The sequence below is a fragment of the Mercenaria mercenaria genome, chromosome 4, assembly GCF_021730395.1.
Source record: "Mercenaria mercenaria strain notata chromosome 4, MADL_Memer_1, whole genome shotgun sequence".
Lineage (NCBI taxonomy): Eukaryota > Metazoa > Mollusca > Bivalvia > Venerida > Veneridae > Mercenaria > Mercenaria mercenaria.
In genome coordinates this window covers 19,270,029-19,291,593 of record NC_069364.1, presented here as the reverse complement: position 1 = coordinate 19,291,593, position 21,565 = coordinate 19,270,029, and the positions used below count along the sequence as shown (strand labels likewise).

Genomic DNA, 21,565 nt, shown 5'->3' with positions numbered 1-21,565 from the left:
GATTTCATTCGTGAACCAAGACGGTTCACCCTCTCTGATCAGTACTTTTCTGTTCGGGATACATATTTTGGCATTCTCAATAATTTTATTTACAATGTTTTCCGTGTACTTATCAATATCCTCATGTTTGAGAGAGTCCCAGTCAAATGTTGATGTTATTTGCCTAAGTCTGTCGTAGTTACCCTTATCGAATATCCAAACGTGGCGGTAAAATGGTAGAAATTTTGCCTTTTTAAGGTTTAAAAGTCCATAAACTGGGCAGTGGTATCTAACGTTTTGAGGAAGAAAAGGGTCACCAACGCCACTTATGTGTATTAAGTTTTTATTTGAGGTAAAAATTAGATCAATGATTGAGGATGATGTCTCAGTGAAATGTGTAGGTGTATCAATTAACTGCGTCAAGGAGAACTGGTCACATATACTACTGACTTTTTTGTTAGAAACCTGGTTGGCTATGTTAAGATTAAAGTCACCGGCAATAATGATGTTTTCAATACCTGTATCAAAAGCAAGATGAATAAAGTCTAATATCAAAGAGTGTTGAAAGGCATCAGTATTTGGTGGCCTATAAAATGTACCGAAAAGAATATGTTTGTTAGAAACTACTATTTCAATCCAAAGACATTCCACACCGTTGATTTCAAGATCACGCCTTCTTCTATAGTATAGATACTGTTTTACATAAAGAATAACGCCTCCATATCCGTCTGCTCGGTCCTTTCTCTCAGGAAGTGAAAAAGACTCCAAAATTAATTCGTCGTTAGGAAAATCTCTATGTAACCATGTTTCTGAAAAAGCTAAGATATCGAAGTCCTTTAGCTCTGCATAAAGGGAATCTAACTTTAAAGCTATACTTTGAACATTTAAGTGGATAAAGGAGATGTGTTTGGAGGGATCAATATGCTCCGTAAAGGTCGATAGTGAGGATGATGACGATATGGAATCATTCGATCCAGGTCCTGGGTTTAGATGTACATCACCTGATAAAAGTATAAGTGAATGAATATTCCAAATTTGGACGGATATAAACAGTATAGCAATAGAGCCAAAGAGCAAGGATGAGAAATATATGTTTTTAATCTGCTTTTGGCTGACTGGGTATCTGCGACTGTTCAACTGAACCTTAAGGTTGTGTAATGTTGTATAGGAGAAGAAAAGATCCGAAATTACAGCAAATGGCAGATAACTATCACAGCAAGAATAAAACAATAACCATACCAGAAAAAGAAATCTGAATTTAACAGGCAGATAAATTCCTCTCATGGTGGTAGATGACTTACGTTTCATAATTACGTTACTGCAGAACACAGCAGAGGAAACAATAGGAAAGCCACCATGAAAGAGAAAGTCCTGGTAAAAACTTTAGGATAACATATCAACAGGTAGTACAATACAAAACAATACTGAATTGTTGTCAAAACAAAGGAGAAAAGAAACCAAAACAAAAAACAAGAGAAAAGTAAAATCATATTTGTAGAGAAGGAAGATAGATTATACTGGAATCAATGCAGTTGACTGATATTTTAAGGAATAGGATTAATTTTGTATAAATTAAGGATATGGTGTGAAATTCAGCCGCTCCAGGTCTATAATGTATGGTGTTTTATGATATTTAAGTTTTAGTTATGAAGTAAAAGTAGTGAATAGAAAGTATTGCTCCTGTTCTGTTAGATCAAATGATTAACGTTGATAATAAAAAAGAAATCGGATTGAAACTGCAGAATTAGCCACAAAAAAAAAAAATAAAAGAAGACCTACCATACATGACCTCGTAGTTTAAGCCTTACGCCATTTTTTTGAGTTACAGAGAATATTACTTCCAAAAGAAGGGAGAACAGACAAAAGCTAAAACTGACACAGGAGTGACTTATACCCTCCCATACGGTGTTGTCACAGAAGAATGGTAACCATCAACCATAAGAAATTTTAAAAATACTTAGAATAATATAAAACGTAAAAAAAACCTTAATACTTAAAACAATGTTTACTCGTCTTTTGAGTACTTCATCCTGGGCTTCCTCGGCACATATAAGTAATACTACTATATGTGCCTAGGATGAGGGATGAGGTAAATATAAACATATCTAATATAAGAGATACACTAAAAAGGAATACAAAAAGTGTCTTACCGACACGTTACCACAAAAAAATTACACAGGACTAATAATAAAAATGTTACCTAAAAATACCTAAAATATTGAAAATCTAAAAATAAAATTTCTAAAAATAGACTAATTTATGGAATTTAAGGGGAAGTAACTCAGTACAAAAGTTAGAAAAGGTTACGTCCCTTTGGCTCTAAGCCAATCAGAATGATATATAGTGGAAATGCATCAAATTAGTCTGAAATTCTAAGTAAAAGTGGGCATAATTCATGAAAAATTGGTGTCAGAGTTATGCACCTTGTGTCACATGATGTGGGTGAAAAGGTGGAACATCTATTTTAGGTTTGAATCAAATCCATTTAGTAGTAACTGAGATATAGTGAAAATGCATCAAAAGTGACCTTAAATTCTAAGTAAAAGGGTGCATAATTCAAGAAAAATTGGTGTCAGAGTTATGCTCCTTGTGTCACATGATGTGGGTGATAAGGTGGAACATCTATTTTAAGTTTGAATCAAATTCATTCAGTAATAAGTGAGATACGGTGAAAATACATCAAAATTTACCTTAAATTCTAAGTAAAAGGGGGCATAATTCATGAAAAGTTGGTGTCAGAGTTATGCTCCTTGTGTCACATGATGTGGGTGATGAGGTGGAACATCTATTTTAAGTTTGAATCAAATCCATTTAGTAGTAACTGAGATATAGTGAAAATGCATCAAAATTAACCTTAAATTCTAAGTAAAAGGGGGCATAATTCATGAAAAGTTGGTGTCAGAGTTATGCTCCTTGAGTCACATGATGTGGGTGATGAGGTGGAACATCTATTTTAAGTTTGAATCAAATCCATTTAGTAGTAACTGAGATATAGTGAAAATGCATCAAAATTAACCTTAAATTCTAAGTAAAAGGGGGAATAATTCATAAAAGTTGGTGTCAGACTTGTGCACCTTGTGTCACATAACGTGGGTGATAAGGTGGAACATCTATTTTAAGTTTGAATCAAATCCATTTAGTAATAAGCGAGATGTAGTAAAATGCATCAAAATTAACCTTAAATTCTAAGTTAAAGTGGGAATAATTCATGAAAAGTTGGTGTCAGAGTTATGCACTTTGTGTCACATGATGTGGGTGATAAGGTGATGCATCTATATTAAGTTTGAATCAAATCCATGTAGTAGTAACTGAGATAATAGATTTCGCGACGCGACGGGACGGGACAAAACTGAATCCTATATAGCCCCCCCCCCCCCCGGCCCCCCCCCCCCCAAAAAAAACATGTTTGGTGGGGGTATAATTATCCAAAAATCGTACTATTATCAACAAGAAGTTGAAATTTAATGTGTTCTTTTTTGCAACTTGTTTACGCACGTGACAATTTTGTATTAATTCATCACACTTAAAGCACCATTATCGTTAAAAAATTGAAGAGGCAATCAAAGAGATCAAATTCATCCCTACTATCTGACTCATTAATTTTTGTGTTACATATGAATTAACGGTAAAATCTTTTGTGTTGAACTCTTTTTCTATCATATCTTTATCCGAGTAGGATAGTACGTTTAGCATGTGTCTTTTACGAACAGAAGCGTTCCCGTCTCTTTTATTTTGTCTTAATTTACTGCCTACTGCTTTCTAAAACTATTTGAATTATTTCATAGTCGGCTATGTAACTGCTATTCATTGGTATGCTCATCAACGTCATATTTATATAGGGTTTTGTTTTCCCTTGGTCTAATAAGTTCTAAACAATATCACATTTGGATATTATGTATAAAACAACATTTATAACTGTGCCTGGTTCTGCTGGATCATAATCCTTATTTTGTTTGATAGCCAGATACTCAAATAACTGCAAAGTCCTATTGATATATACTTATCTACATCGACTAATTCATTTCTTTCTTTCCATTCCAACTACAAAAACTTTTCAGATTACTTAAGGTTTTTCTTTACATTTGCCAATTTACAAACATTCTTCCTTTTTTCCATTGTCAAAATGTTTTGTCAAAATGATTGCAGCGTATTTATAAACAGGTCACATTACTGACCAGACACACTTTTCAATTGTCCGTGTGTTACAGCTATCTTTTAAGAGCTATCAAGAATAATAAATTGAAATAAAGCACTGCAGATGTGGTAATTTTATATCTCGGTCAGCATATTCTTACGTTTCTTCGCCAGTTTGAAACTAAAGGAACGTCACCCTCCCGCTTGTTGAATTAAATTTAAAACAAACAGACGTCATATCCGTTTAATAAATGCAGTTTGATGCCACAATAGTTAAACTGAAATGTTACAATAGGAGGTGATAAACTAAGGTTATTCAACCTAAGTATAACGAAAAACTATGAATTTATATACATCACCAAACATACTAGCTTATCGATATCGACAGAGGCTATAGAAAGCATAAAAAACAAAGACAAATATCAAACAGGGAATGCCACGCACCAAAAACGCAGCCTCCTCAAAACGAACCCCCTATTCAAATGAAAGTCAATGAAGCGTAACTGATGACAGAAAATGTGCTAGATTTAGTTAGCATTACAATGATAAAACTAGCATATTCATATAGGCAATAGATATCAAAACACGAACATGTAAAGGAAAGCGTCAATGAAGACGTCGTTGCACATCAATAAACTAAATATGTAGTAAAAACATAACTAAGTAACATACCATTAGATTCACGACAACAATGGTCATAAATAGCATGAAGATGTAGAAGAACACGTGACTGATGGCGTTATAGTGCACTTTCTCATCAAAGAATATCGTTGTGTAGTCAAGCTCGCCTATCATCATTTCTGTAGTCTTCACCAAGGATATCCAAAACGTGCTGAACGGTTCCTATAGCAAAAAGTCATTAATAAGTTACTTATTCTCAATCATAATTTAACATAAAATGTATATCTAAGAGAAAAAAAGTGACTGAGTTAATGAATGCTCGTACAAAAATGACAATTTCATTGTTCACGGTAAGTGAGCAGTTCGAAGCACTTGTCAGATGTTGAACGACTATAGAATCGGATAATTTGTATATATATATATAACGTGTTATTTTAGCAATACTTTCTGATCAGGAAAGGTTTTAACTGGTTTGGATTGAAATAAACATGAAGCACAAACGCACACACTATTGGCAGTTTTACTTGAGACTACGGAAAATCAACAACTGACTTTAAATTAAAGTAGACAAATTATTACAAATACCCAGCAGATATTTCTAATATGTCCCGAAAGTCTTCAAACTACATAGAGGATATTTGTTTGTTTGCAGTGTTATTTCGAAACATATCTCCACCTATAATTGAATATTTTCACAAAGGCGTAGTGAGAATATCAGAATTGTCTTCCTTATCGGTGAAGATATATTTCAATATCTCACTGAAAACAAACAAATTTTCTTTTTATTTTATGCTTATCGGTGAGTATCATAAAATTTCTGTTTTTACATGCTTAAATGCACAAATAAGACCAATACTTCATGATGATATTATGATTTATTTAAGCTACCTTGTTACATATGATGAATCCGCTAAGTTACCATGGACACTAAGCATATTGAAATGGAATAGTGTTGATCAGGTCCGTGAAATCAACCCGACGCCATTTTGTTTTTTAAAAACAAAAACTGCATTTAAAATATTTTGTATACAAATGCACAATCTGCGGCCAATGTTAGTAGTTAAGTAAGCATATTTAAAGCCTTTTGTGTCAATGCCGTTAGTTCGTTGAATAACCGGAAGCTTGCTTTGTTTACAACACGCTGAAGGTCAGATAAAAAACACGAATGACGTAAACAACTGCTGGGGAATATTCGAAAGTTCTTGGAAAATCAAGCTGCAGAATTAAATATCATCATGGATTCAAAGGAAATATTGATCTAGAAGCTGTATAGAATAACGAATAGCAATGGAAATTGGAACACAACTGGCTTGATGGGAAAGTATTTCGACGAAAATGCTTGCATATTGCGTAAGGTTGAGTTGATGTCTTGTGATAATAAACTAAGACAACAACCAACTAAATGTGCTATCGCCATTAAGATCTACCATACAATAGTGATGAACCGGTGAAAAGTGGTGGAAGTACGTATCTATAGCTACATGAATGGCAAGACCAAGCAACCAAGGTAACATTTCTAGAGCATTTCTATTATTTCTTTGGCAAAGCTTTTACTATATAGGATTGTCTAGCTGTACATGACTCGTGTATGGCTTGAATATTAGAATAAGCACAGGGTATCAGCTATTCTGAATGCAACAAAGGGAGTTAATTAAAGAATATATTATTTTAAGGGAGATAATTTTATCTGAATAAAAAGAAGTTCGGCACTGTGAGTGATATAGAGAAATATCTCACTGATATTTTTCAGCATCTCACCAGTTAGCATAAAATAAAAAGTGTTTAACGTTGATCCAGTGTATTGCTTTACCTAATTTCCGGACAATAGGCCGCTGTCCCGTATTGGCCGCAGCCGTATATTTTATCTATATCAGCATATGTTTGTATTCATTAGTATAAAATTTGAATTTAGAAACAATGCATGTATTTCGTTCTATTCTATGTGAAGTCCATTATTGATATAAATTAGCCTAATTATTTATCATTCAATGGGATATATTTCATATTTGCTAATAGAACCACAATATGATACAATAACACAACTTCTTGACCTCTGTATTTCAGTTTACCTGATTTTGAAGCAGACAGTGAAAAGTAATGGCAAATGCGACAATCAGAAAGGAGAGGACGAGGAAGAACTTCATGAACACCTTGCCGACCCGGAATAGCATTACAACATAAATACCAATCCAATCGAATTTCTGGGTAAGTAACAATAGATTTATCCATGCCAAGAAAACTGACACTGTGCCACAAGACCATTGCCATTCCTGAAATATGTTCAGCACGCATTTGTCTTGATATAAACATAACAGTCAATACACGTTGCAATAAGATGATCAATCAGTGTAGATGAGAGTTATGCCCTGTATAATAGGGGCCAATAAAGGTTGATAACTGAAAAAGTAAGTATGGTAAAAAATATTTAAATCATATATAATTCAGATCCAAAGAAAGCTGATGATGTCAAAAGCTCCAAGTTCTTTCCTATATGCGCAAGATAAGACCATTCTTAGGATCATTCGTAGGAAAAGGTGAAAATTACAGACGCTTTAATTCTAGTTTCAGTGGAATTGCTGTACAAGTTCTTAGCTTTAAAAATAAACATTCTCACTAAAAGTCAAGTGGCATATTTATAAATTCATAGTTATGCCCTGTACAAAAAGTTCATAAAGGGAGTTAACATACAAATAAGCATGGAAGAGTTATGGTCCTTGTACAAAGCACTTCCCCTAAATGCACTCTATCAATGTATATAATTACCATAAATACCCTACCCTTGGTTTACAGTTATACTCTGGACAAGAAAATTCCATAACGTTTGTGTGTTTTCTTGTTTAAAGTCTTTTTCAACAATTTTCCAGTAATATAAACGACGGTGTCATTTTGTAGCAGTGAGCACATTGCCATACTTAATAGTGCTACCTCACTAGAATATCACGCCATAGACGCGTGACATAATATCCCACCCAGGCACATTATACTGACATCGGACTGACCAGTCCTAGCACTATCCTCTTTATGCTGAGCGCTAAGCAAGAAAGCTACTAGTACCATTTTTACGTCTTTGGTATGACGCGGCGAGGGATCGAACCATGGGCCTCCAGCACTCGAAGCGGACGCTCTACCACTAGGCTACCGTGGCGGTTAAAATTTTGATAATAGGAGAACACTAAAATGTAGCGGTTGCACAGTTGTGATTCTTGCATGCGACAGTAAAAGGTAAGGATGGTAGAGTTCTTGCACATGACTCATCATAATGGTCGTCATGCTGACCATATGTTCAATATTTTTAATTCTATTCTTAATGTCATTGTTACAAAGTCATATATTTAATATGTAAAGAGGTATGGCATGTATGAAAAATATCATTGAATGAAAATAAGTGAAAAGAAAGTAAGGTAAAGGAATGGTTCCTGTACACTCCACTTTCTCTAAATGTCAAATTTCAGTATATGCAATATCGTAAATAACGCATAAGGTAAGGTGCTCTGGAAAGGAACACTTCATCACATCATGCTGATATTTGGTGCATTGTTTTTTTTTTCGAAATCAAGACAGGACTAGAAATCTGGACGGACGAACGGACGCTGTAATTACAATATGCCACCAAAAGGTGGTTGGGCAAAAGTGGGCACCTCATTTTGGTCTGGTGCCATTTGGAGGGGGCATACACAATAAAAAATAGAATAACTGTTAAAATTGAAGACGTTAATAAAATGTAAATAAAAAAATGAAAGAAATAAAACTCTATATATTAGAAACAATGAGTAAATTCAATCTTGCTATTAAAAGTTTTATGCAAAAAAGAAACATATAAATAAATTCAGCATACAGGCCTATATCCTGTATCGGTAGAGCCACTGGGATGGATCACAAAAAGTATGGATAAAATGTACGCTATCCATTGCAAAACATTTTCTTTCTCCATAATGTATGACCTCATGTTGCATGAGAATATCAGTGTCATTTCACATATCTGTAAAGGAATAGTTACTGGGTTAGTAACCACATCAAATTGTGAACACAAAAATCGTAGAGTGGTGGCTTCTAATCGGTTGCTCCTTAATGCTACTTGTTTGATCCTTACCACAAAAGTTGAGTTTTTACATGCGAGGAAGCCATGAATAGATATGCGGTTCTTCTAAGGTTCTAGTCGTAATTATTGACAACACCTGTTCATGTTTAATGCTCCAGTCCTTTGGTATCTGTAAACTATTGATACATATCTCATATTCGCAGTCGTACAATATTTATTATTTACATAAGCAACGTCATTATTGATAACGTCGTAGCCTGACGACGACGTCATTAATATTCTCCTAAAGATCCATATTAATGGTGAAACCGGTTAAGATTGTAATATTACTCAATTAAAGTATGTTATACCAAAAGGGCATTTCCTTCAATATTTTTTCCGGGTATATATATAAATCCTGTCAACTTCAATCAATGTAACGGACATTTGCAGGGCCATATTTCACAAGTAAATAATAACAGCAGTTATCATTTCTACCTTGTTTTCTTGAAACATTTCAAACCTTGTCTAAGATATGGACAGAAAACGAAAAAAAAACAACATTATTTATCTCGACTGAAACTTGCATCGTGGTATTTCCCTGTAGCGGTTAACATTTCTCCAATGCTTTATTTAAATACTTCAAACATGTCATAGATGTGGCTTGAACGACAATTCCAAAACTATATCCCTCGCCATGCCTGTTAATTATCAGCGGCAGTAAATAAAATTCTGTCTTTACAATAGTTTGTTTGCAAGTTAAAGGTAATGTATAGCTTTTCTTTGAACGATAATCAATAGATCTTGAAGCAGTTATTGTTCACAGGTTTCACCTTTTAAATAAAACTAAGGTTTTGGATCAATTATTGTCTTTCAGATAAAAATGACGTGTAAAAAGCTACATCAATATAAAATCAAAGTAAACAAGTGAATGAAGTATTGCCATGCAATACAAAGTCCCCTACTGGAAGTCACCTAATCTTTTCTACTGCATTATAACATAATGAACCGATATCTGTCAATGATGTATAAACAATATTATACTATATATACACTTGGATTAAAATTTGCATATACAAAAACTTACAGTTGTTGATCGTTTCATACCATCTATAAATATAAAAAAGAGAGCCAGAATGTCACAATATATGCCGGTAATAGCAACTTTCTTTACACTAGCACCTGTATTTTCATATGGAATTGTTTAGGCTAGTTAGAAAAAAAAGTTATGATATAAGTTATTTATAGTAACAGCAAAAAGAAGTTTAAAAAATGCTAAAAAACCGATATAATATAAGCCAAAACAAAACTTTTAACCAGGTCGAGATAGGTTAAAATACAACAAACAATTGGATGTAACATGCATGCATGTTGTACCATAGAAAGTGGTCTCGATTTTTCCCTACCGCCAGTAATAAAAACTTTATTGTTTAAGCTATTTATAGTAATAACAAAGAAAGGTAATTCTAAAAACAGGGTTCCTCATGGCGGTAAACATTTGTGCTAAGTTATATCAAAATCCCTCCACGCATGAAGAAGAAATGCTCGGGACAAAGTCATTCTTGAATTTGACCTTAGGCCTCTAAGTATGATTTTATAACTAGGGACCTGGTTTTTGTGTATAACAATTCAGGTCATTGTGACAAATATTTGTACCAAAAATCACTCCATGCATGAAGAAGAAATGCTCCGTAGAACGTCATTCTTGTATCTGACATCTAGCCTCTGTGACCTAGACCTTAGATATAGAGACCTTGTGCATAACATTCCGTTTTATGGTGTTTATCATTTGTACAAAGTTATATTAAAATCCCTTTAATGATTGTTGAGATACTGGACAGGAAAATCCCTTTTGGCTTTTGACTTCCAAGTGTGACATTGACCCTCAGCTAAGGGCTCGAGGTTTGTGCACGACACGTTGTCTCATCCTGGTGAATATTTGCGCCAACTGAATAATAAATCCTGTTTTGCATGACAAAGTTAAAGACCGGACACGACAAAAATCATATTGACATTTGATCTCCAAGTGTGACCGTGACTTTTACGCTAGGGTTCTGAGTGTTGCGCATGGCACGCCGTCTCATCATGGGGAACATTTATGCCAAGTATTACTGTAATCCTTTTGATGGATGACTGAGTTCTGAACAAGGCACAAAACAGACCCTGTTCATGACATGTTAACATTTGACTGACAAGTGTGACCTTGACCTTTGAGCTAGGGGTCTGAAAGTTGTGCATGTCATATTGTCCTATTTAGGGGTACATTTTGGCCGAGCAATATTAAAATCCTTTCATGGATGGCAGAATTATGAACCTGACAAGAAAAAACCCTGTTGACCTTTGACCTCTAATTTTGACCTTAACCTTTGAGATAGGCGTCCGAGTTTGTGCATGACACGTCGTCTTATCATGGGAAACAGTTGTGCTAAGTAATATTAAAATGATTGATGAATGACAGAGTTATGGACCGGCCACAAACAGACCCTGTTCATACCATATTAACATTTGACTGCAAAGTGTGACCTTGACATTTTAGCTAGAGATTTGAAAGTTGTGCATGACACATTGTCTTATTATGAGGTACATTTGTGCCTAGTGATATTAAAATCCCTTCATGGATGGCAGAGTTATGGACCGGACAGGAAAAAAAAGTCATGTTGACCTATGACCTCCAGTTGTGACCTTGAGCTTTAAGCCAGGGGTCCGGGTTTTGCGAATGACACGTTGTCTTATCATGTGGAACATTTGTGCCAAGTAATATTAAAATCCCTTAATGAATGTCAGAGTTATGGACCGGATACGAAATTGCAGACGGACGGAATGACAGAATGACGGAATGACGGACGGACGGGAAAGTGCATCCCTATAATTCCCGAAATTGGTTTTCAACCAGTAGGGGATTTAAAAGGGAAATAATTTGGTCAAAAAGAACTTATGGAACGTTATGTATAAACGTACTGTGTGAAGTTTCAATTAAATGCATGATTAGATTTCAGAAATATTGAAAGGAATAAAAAATTTGGGAAAACGTTCAATTGTAAAGGGGAAAACAAAATTTAACCTGGTATGTGCACTTGTTGTATGATCCTTAAGCATACTGTTAGTTTCAACATGACATATTTATGGGTTCAAAGATTAGAGGAAACGGTACTGGGATGGACAGGACTAAATGATTCCAATATAGCCATAAACAAAGTTTGGTCGGGTATGAAATTCGTATCTCCATAATGTAAAACGTGAAAGAGAGTAACTGAAATAAGTACCTCTATGATTAGTTCTATAGCAGTCAAAACGATGACAGAGTATTTTGCAAATGCCGCAAATGGTGGGATCCTGTCTTGTGTGACGTCTGTTGAAACACTGAAATAAAGCTTATTTACTAGGTTATCAGTTCTAATTGGAATTATAATACATTGAGATTTTGAAACCAGAGAAGTATATGATTCGTGATGTAAATTTAGATCTATAGACCCGTCTGTGAGTATTTTTAATGGAAATATCCTCCTTAATAGTTTCTGTATGTTTAAACTGCATGTATAAGTGTCAGAATCCAACAATTATAATGAAAGAGTTCGGTGCAAAAGTTTGAGATATAAAATTTTAAGGGTGACGACGCACTTAAAAAAATAGAAAAAGGTCAATGAAGGCATGAAAACCTTAGTGTATACAGTAAAGCTCTGTGTTAATTCTGTTGTGTAGAGGCAACACTATACGAACAAATCTTAACAAAGAAATAATTTATCACCTGAAGGAATCATGTTTTGAGATAAAATAAATATCCCAGTTTAGCTACAAAACTGATAGAAGCAACAATTAATTTTAATATAGACATACATATTATTTTCTTTTTTTTTGTATCTGTGACTAACTGCATAAAACAAGATCTATCCAACGAGCAAAAATAATTTCAACTTGCGGTGCTAAAATTTGCATCATATATGAAAATTGTATTATATCTCTTTTACAAAATATTTTAATTTTTAAGACAAATTCATCAACTCATTGAAGAAGTCATTGCAATGTATTGCATCAATTTAAAACAATAACATTTTATTTGTTATTTGCGTGTTACTACGAGTTAAAACAGACTGAGGGAAAAGACGCTATGCGCACACGTTTCTTTTGAGTTTTACTACTCTCCTTATTTACCAAAATCCAATATTTTTTTCCAGTAATCTGTAATCACGCAAAAAATTTCTACGAGAACTGTAAAGATGCTCAATATTTACGCAAATTGATATTTAGGGCTGCATACTGTATTTGTTGACATATACTGGATGTTACTGTGTTGTCATCAAAATGGCCGTAAAAAGTAAAATAGCCGTCAAAAATATGTATATAAAGTTGTGATTTATTTCATGAGCAGAATCATCATTATACTGTAAATAAAAAACCTATTGATCATGAATTTTAAATAGTTATGATTAAAATTAAGTTTTGTCATACCTCTATGGGAAAGATTCTAAAGACATAAAAATATTTTATAAAGCCGATTTCAGTAACATATACACCGTAATATTTCATATAATTTGAAAGTTGAACACTTTACTTAACGAGATATATACATATTTGTTTCCTTCCAAATAATGTTTATTCATATGTACCTTGCAAATACAAAGAGTATTATACTAATTATACTAGTACTATATGTTAATTATCGAAGCAGCAGTTATCAGCGTTGCCATAATTACTATCACATTGGCAAATAGCTATATTCATAGCATTACTGTCTTTGCAGATGAGATAATATTTGCCTTTTCAATAGTATGTGTGAAATATAAAGACATTAAACATGAAACCATCATCATTTTCTTTGCAAGTGGCTAGCAAAATCCACTAATAATTACATGTGTGTTCCCAGTGTGTTTGTAGTTAATTATCTTAGTCTTTGTTATCAAACTATAAAAGTCTCATATAACTGCTCTTAAATATATGCATGTGCCATGCAAAGCCTTATGTTGATAAGCTAGTGAGTGTATATTTAAACAGGTCGTACCTACTGTAACATGTATTATATCTATACAAAGTATATTTAAGGTATAGATGTGGCAAAAGTGACAAAAACTGTCGTTAATTGATATTACTTTCTTAAAATACCATCCTCGTTACTATCTGATGAGTAAATATTTTTTGATATCATCGTTTACAGTTATCCATGTTTTGTCGCGATTTAAAATCTCTCCTCTGTTACGCGTACTTTTTCAAATATACGTTATAATAATGGTGTTTTCCCTCTGTTTCTTTATCATATACCTTGAATGCATCAGTAAGAAGGCTTGTTTTCAGTATATGCCATCAAGGTATCAAACGGTTATCAAATATTCAAATAACTTTATCTCTTCCGTAACTTATCCCTTCCGTAATATAAAATCTTAGCTGAACTTACAGTCTACTGAAATGCGTTAAATACAAACAAATTTTTCTCATGTGTCACTCGAAGGAAGCAGAGGCTTATATGCAAGGACTTTTAAGTGTAAATTGACAATTATTGATAGAACAGTATTTCAAGTAAATGAGGTAAGTTTATGAATGTATATAAACATTAATTCTAATACATGATGTGCACGTAATCATATTTTACGGTGTTAGAATGTGTTTTCTCTGCTTGAACATATAACATTACATAAAATACAGTGCTGCAATAAATATACATTTTTAAACATGTCTGTTAACGAAGGGAACATTGTTTACGTAAATTCAAGCGCGGCATTCAAATTTCATACATGAAAGTTTGGCCAAAGAGAGACATGGCAAAGCTGACTCAGACTCAAATATGTGTTTTTTCTGACTATTTTCTCAGTAGAAAAGTGATGCAGAATTTGAGTTTTCCCACAGTAGAGGAGGTGGAGGTGAGATACTTTGTCGGAATGCATTGAAAGTGTCCTATTTTAATTACTGCACCCAATGTGACTCATTCTGTGTTCAGTAATATCTGCACCTTTATGTAACACTTAAAACCTATTATGCGGTATTTTCTCTTCTAAAAAATGTGCTTTCGGCGACCAAATGTTTTATTTTGTAACGGAGGAGATACTGTGTTACGGAGGTTGCATATATATTTTGTTTTTAATGTAACTGAATTAAGGTATTCTTAGACTTGTTTCATTGTAATTAGATTTCTCTGAATGTTCTTTTTTATTTGACAAACTATTTCTATTCAATACGGAGAGAAGATATTGTAACACACAAAACTTATAGTGATTTGTTTCCAGGAGAAAATGTTGAATGCTGAACGTCCGAATCATCGATGCGACAGACTAAAAGACAGATAATTTTAGTAAGGAAACGTTTATTAAGACTATTAAATGCTTTTGAGATTGTAGACAAACACACCAACACCATCTGTTAGTGGATACATAATGCAAACATGCCTTCATACGTTTTTCAGAGGGTCTCTTGTATTTCGAATCTGATATTTAGCTTAATGAAATAAAATTGAAACTAATAATACATTTTTTTTTGTTTCTGTTCATATTTTCGAGAAGATAAAATAAATAATTTTTACATGAGAACCAGCTTGTATTAAGTCAAATGATGTTTGAAAAGTCTTTTTAGCATAAATTAGAATTGATATGCAATAATATCATACAAACACCAGACAATTAACAACGAACTTGAATAAAGTCAACAGCTGTATGTGCTTCACAAATGGTTTACATTTATTTATGATATATTTGTTTTATTCTTTTTATTCAAAATCTTAGCACATATAAATGAATTACGAACATAATTAATGTTATCACTTTATATTAATTATAGAGAAAGCTTTAAAAATATTGGATGGTGGAAGAAATAGTTTTTGATATACTGTTTTCAGACCTTAGGAATCCTGACATTCCATAAAAAGTGATATTTGTTCTCAAGGACATTTCACTTATACATTTACGGTCATAATATGGGATACTTTCAATTACAGACAATAAGGGTCAGGATCCCTAACTGAACTCTCAACACGTATTAATAGTTGGCGGTCGTAAAACTGGTTTTGTTAAAATTCAGCATGATTTTATAAATTCCCCTCTTTACAATTAAATCTTTTGAAAAAAAAGCTGGGCATCTCTGAAACTGACACTGGGAACACTTACGTGTGCTACCCCAACCACCTCCCCCTAGCCCCGCTTTTTATCGTGCATTTTATAAATGGTGCACATGAGCTTATACTTAATACTTAAAACTTTAATACTAGAATTGTATTACCGATCAAAGTCTTTGACAGACTAAAAGACAGATAATGTTAGTAAGGAAACGTTTATTAAGACTATTAAATGCTTTTGAGATTGTAGACAAACACACCAACATCATCTTTTAGTGGATTATATATACATAATGCAAACATGCCTTCATACGATTTTCAGAGGGTCTCTTGTATTTCGAATCTGACATTTAGCTTAATGAAATAAAATTGAAACTAATAATACATTTTTTTTTGTTTCTGTTTATATTTTCGAGAAGATAAAATAAATATTTTTTACATGAGAACCAGCTTGTATTAAGTCAAATGATGTTTGAAAAGTCTTTTTAACATAAATTAGAGTTGATATGCAATAATATCATACAAACACCAGACAATTAACATCGAACTTGAATAAAGTCAACAGCTGTATGTACTTCACAAATGGTTTACATTTATTTATGATATATTTGTTTTATTTTTTTATTCAAAATCTTAGCACATATAAATGAATTACGAACATAATTAATGTTATCACTTTATATTAATTATAGAGAAAGCTTTAAAAATCTTGGATGGTGGAAGAAATAGTTTTTGATATACTGTTTTAAGACCTTAGAAATCCTGACATTCCATAAAAAGTGATATTTGTTCTCAAGGACATTTCACTTATACATTTACGGTCATAATATGGGATACTTTCAATTACAGACAATAAGGGTCAGGATCCCTAACTGAACTCTCAACACGTATTAATAGTTGGCGATCGTAAAACTGGTTTCGTTAAAATTCAGCATGATTTTATAAATTCCCCTCTTTACAATTAAATCTTTTGAAAAAAAAGCTGGGCATCTCTGAAACTGACACTGGGAACACTTACGTGTGCTACCCCAACCACCTCCCCCTAGCCCCGCTTTTTATCGTTTATATGTCAAAAACAAAGCACATATGTCTGAAATTCGTAGAGAATGCAAAATTCATCAAGATTTTTATTTGTATTTTTGTAAATACTTCCGAAATCCATCAGCTTCTTCATACAAACCTAGAAACAGGGATACAAAACTAAAAAGGCGTTTGTTTTTCTATGTTCAGGATAGCGAAATGACAGACAAAGGTATGTTAAAGGTTAAGCTGTAAAAGAAAACAAAAAATTACACTGCATACGCTCAATATCCCGTAATCCAGGTATCCTTTATGTAAGGAAAATATCCTGCTACTATCCTTCGTGTACTGACCAAAATTATGAGAACTGTGAATATAAAAATATAATTGACCCATGGGAGAAACGACACTTGAATTTGTTTCAATTCTACTAATATATATGTACAAGTGATCATTCTTAGAACGTATTTTTCTTGGATTAGTGAACAAAACAAGCATATCAAATAAGACTTTCAAATCTAGTTACAGTGGCGCCGTTCAATCTCGTTTGTAAACGCTGTTAAAACGCTTCTGAAACGTTTCTCATTTCCCGGTTATCTCAGTGATAGTCCAATCAAATGATATCGAAACGATAAGCTTTAATCGAGAAACGATCAGCCAATCAAAAGCTTGGTGGGCGTTCCCAATAAGTAAAATGGTATCTAAACAAGAAGCGTTAATCGAGAATCATTCAGCCACTCAATAGTACGGTAGGCGTTCCCAATTAGTGGATCGATCACCAAAAACAATAAGCTGCAATTTATTCTACTTTGAAATGACGAAAATGTAAACTTTTTACATCCGATATAACGAGATACTGGATAGGTCTTAATATTAATATAAAAAGAAAACGAATTATGAAAGAAAGCAATATCGATCTTACAGTTTTTATGAATAAATGACAATATATGATTCGGTGCATGAAATGCTCTAAAACGGTCTGCCATGTTTGTTTTGTAATTTATGTAATTATTACCTCATATTTCACTTAATAGTTGAAACAGAAAATAAATTTTAAAAAGTTTCTTTCTTCATTTTTAAATGAGTTACATATATATACACTAGCGTATAAAACACTCTTATCGAAAAGGACTGAACATCTGAAAGGATTTCTGATATATTTATCATAGGGTATTATTTAAGTATTTCTTCGTATTTCATTTATCAACAGGAAATAAAAAAAATCTGTTTTTAAATGAAAGAAAGACAAAATATTAGTCAACGCATAAAACACACTGATCGTAATTAGAAATGACCTGATATATATGTATTATTGCACTTTATTTCATTATTCTTTTATGAGTCATAAATAACTCGTAAAGAAAATAAATGCAATTTTAGCCAAATAACACAACAGTCTTAACTATGGGTCGTAAGACAGATTACAGATAAGATCAATTTAGGAAATACATGTTAGTTTTGATTGAGTTTGATTGGATTATCACACCTATCGATTATAACCATTAATTAGGATATTTGCAAGTACATAAAATTTGCACGCGACACGTTTTTCCGCACACTTTTATTATACCTTTGACTTCTAAACAGCTGACTGCCTCTATTTACTTTAGGTGCTTTCTTCAAATAATTTTGCTTTGATACTATGGGTGTAAAGTGTTTTAGATTTTTACTATATATGTTTTTCAATAAAATACACAAAGGATTAGCATGGAACAGTGTGACTGCATATTCTGTAAGGTAAGTGTATTTAGATATGACTGTGCAACATATGACATAATTAACCATATCATTTGAAAGTGAAGAACAACAGGTAAATTTGATATAATGTTCTACTTGAGGATATATTCAACGAATGACATGCCAGAGAAAGATGGATTTTTATGTTTCCGTTGTTTATTTTATTCCTCCTCTTTTGTCTCAAACGTTCATGTCGATAAAATAATGCCAGTCGTTTTCCAAATACCCACATCTCTATTTCTTAAATTAATTTATCAAAAAAGAAAGTTGCTTCGAAATCTACATTTTTGTTATCTACATTCGCCATTTGTAACGCTTACAAGATGAAAAGTTTCAATGTAGATTCGTTATAACTCCATTACCGTGACCAAAGATAAAATGAGTGTATTTTATCAACGCAAGTCACGGTGTCAGTATTTAAAAATAACGAGGTAAAAATGTGTATTGGAAGCAACATGCCGTGTGTAAAGTTATGATGTAAACGTAAAATGTCGGAACATCCCGATCCTAGCAGACTAGCTCCTAGACTATGATATAATTTTTTTTTACATTTTTCTGATGAAATGTAGTGAATTGAGCTAGTCTATATCCTATGTCCAATATCATAATTTCAAATCATTCCTCTGTGAAAATATCTAATATAGACTGGCTTTTGTCTCTATGAAATTGAATTCGTCCAAAAAAGGAAAAAATGTAGAAATATATTTATTATCAGTCTAGTGGCTAGTCTACGATCCTAGTATCTGTTTATTTCGTGTGCATAACGAAACTCCATATTTAGCAACAAAAACGTAACACTATACTTTACTTTACTAATTGACAGGCACATGTTAAAGGATAACTTTGTTTAATTTGGGTTTAACGCCGTTTTTCAACAGTATTTCAGTCATGTAACGGCGGGCAGTTAACCTAACCAGTGTTCCTGGATCCTGTACCAGTACAAACCTGTTCTCCGCAAGTAACTTCCAACTTCCCCACATAAATCAGAGGTGGAGGACTAATGATTTCAGACACAATGTCGTTTATCAAATAGTCACGGAGAACAGCCCAGCCCAAGGATCGAATTCACGACCCCGCGATCCGTAGACCGACACTCTACCTACTGAGCTAAGCGGGCGGGAAAATTAGATGATAACAAACCCGCATCCTATCTATATACTACCTCCATGGGTCATGTCCCTGGAAACTGGATTCGCCCCTGGCAATCACCGTGAAAACGAATACTGTGCATACTCTTTCAATGTAGTATATTTTTGCGAAAGTCTGTTTTTAGTTAATTAATATTTAAGAAATAGTTAGTTCCCTATCGTGGTTTTTCGCATAAGAACGAAAAACTCGGGCTATTATACGATAAATCACACTTGGGAACGTATCATTTCGATTATAACACGACATACTGGTATCAACAGTGTTAGAAAAAAAAGTGGTAACTACTTTTTACGACAGTGGTACGCACCTGGATAGATAACGTCATTGCACGCGCGTCGGTTATTACAGAATAACCCGAGATAGATTTTGCTCTACATTTAAGTAGGTTATTTCTGGTCGTGAGAGAATGTTTGAAGCGTAGTACACTAAAGAAGGAAAGTAGTGCCACATTTTAACTATGTGAGCCGCGCCATGTGAAAATCAACATAGTGGCTTTGCGACCAGCATGGATCCAGACCAGCCTGCGCATCCGCGCAGTGTCGTCAGAATCAATGCTGTTCGCTTTCAAAGTCTATTGCAGTTAGAGAAACCGTTGGCGAACAACATGGATCCTGACCAGACTGCGCGGTCTACGCAGGTTGGTCTGGATCCATGCTGGTCGCAAAGCCACTATGTTGATTTCCTTATTATGTGGCTCATGTATATATAGATATTTGATGAAAATGTTTAAGAGTTTAGAATAGTTGCTGATTTACGATTTACGCAATGTTAAGGCGATTTCAAGATGCCAAAATTGTTGATCAAAGTTTCGGCCACAAGGTCTAGTGTCCCATGTGGCACGCTTTCTGTACTAATCATGCTGATAATGTGACGTATGACTTGAACATTTATCCAGACCAACTCTTTCCGCTATATTCTATACCATGTCGCCTTAAAATACGTTCTTAATATTGAAATTGAAAAAGAAATATAGATATAAATTGCTAAATAGTGTTTAATACAGTTAGATAGATGTCTAATACAGTTAAATTTAAGGGAGGGATTTTGTCCGCTTCATCCTTCATATCATATATGAGGGTGTCTTTTTTAACTGACATCCCGATATTAATGAATTCCGATTCCTTGAACAACATTTCTGCTTGGAATTAATTTAATAGGTATGGCTTGAGGTAGAGATGACCCCACTCTCTCCCGCAATAAATCCTTATTTTAAATAATACTGTCAATTGAAATTATTAGCAAAAATAATTTATACATAATCAAAGTTTCAAAGTCGAACGTTTAAAAAAAAAAATAAAAAAAAATATCAACATTTTCACATTTACGCAAAAATGTTACCAACTGAAATCGCATTTAAAAATACGAAAGTCATATAGCATAAATGATTTCTTTCTTAAAACACCGATACCGGTATGGCAGATAACATTTAGTCTATGCTAATTAGAGGACCCTCAATTCTGATTATAAGTAGATCACAAACACCGCAAAGGCGGTATTGTACTTTGAACTTTTTGGGACCGGATATTGGTCACATGTCAATCAGTGTAATATATTGTAATGATGCCTGTTCGGAATTAAACAATTTTGTACAATGCGAAAGAAGGCTATGTTCAGCTTCTTTTATATGCATATTTACTTTTTGCTGTTTTCACTGCTTTCTAATTCAGTTTTCTTTTTACTTACTTATTTCTTTAACTTTGTTTTGTCTTTTGCAGTTAGCTGTAAGAAATTTAGAAAATATAAACGAATATGTGAAATAATAATTTCAGGGAGAGGCGAATTCCATTTTTTAAACTGGCTGAATGTAAAGTTATGTGAACAAAATTAGAAAAAAACGGTAATAAATGGCGGGGTGGGGGTGGACGGGGTTAGGA

The 21,565-nt window shown here is 33.4% G+C and overlaps 1 protein-coding gene across 1 annotated transcript in view; it reads right to left on the bottom strand.

The window, feature by feature from the left end:
• LOC123551122 (transient receptor potential cation channel subfamily A member 1 homolog) overlaps window positions 1-21,565 on the bottom strand; it is a 136,838-nt gene that overhangs the window by 33,460 nt on the left and 81,813 nt on the right. Inside the window, exons 11-14 of the mRNA XM_053542065.1 lie at window positions 12,016-12,145; window positions 8,570-8,713; window positions 6,804-7,004; window positions 4,786-4,956 (exon numbers count right to left, since the gene is read on the bottom strand). Of these exons, the coding sequence (XP_053398040.1) occupies window positions 4,786-4,956; window positions 6,804-7,004; window positions 8,570-8,713; window positions 12,016-12,145 (646 nt within the window). The remainder of the gene's footprint in view (window positions 1-4,785; window positions 4,957-6,803; window positions 7,005-8,569; window positions 8,714-12,015; window positions 12,146-21,565) is intronic.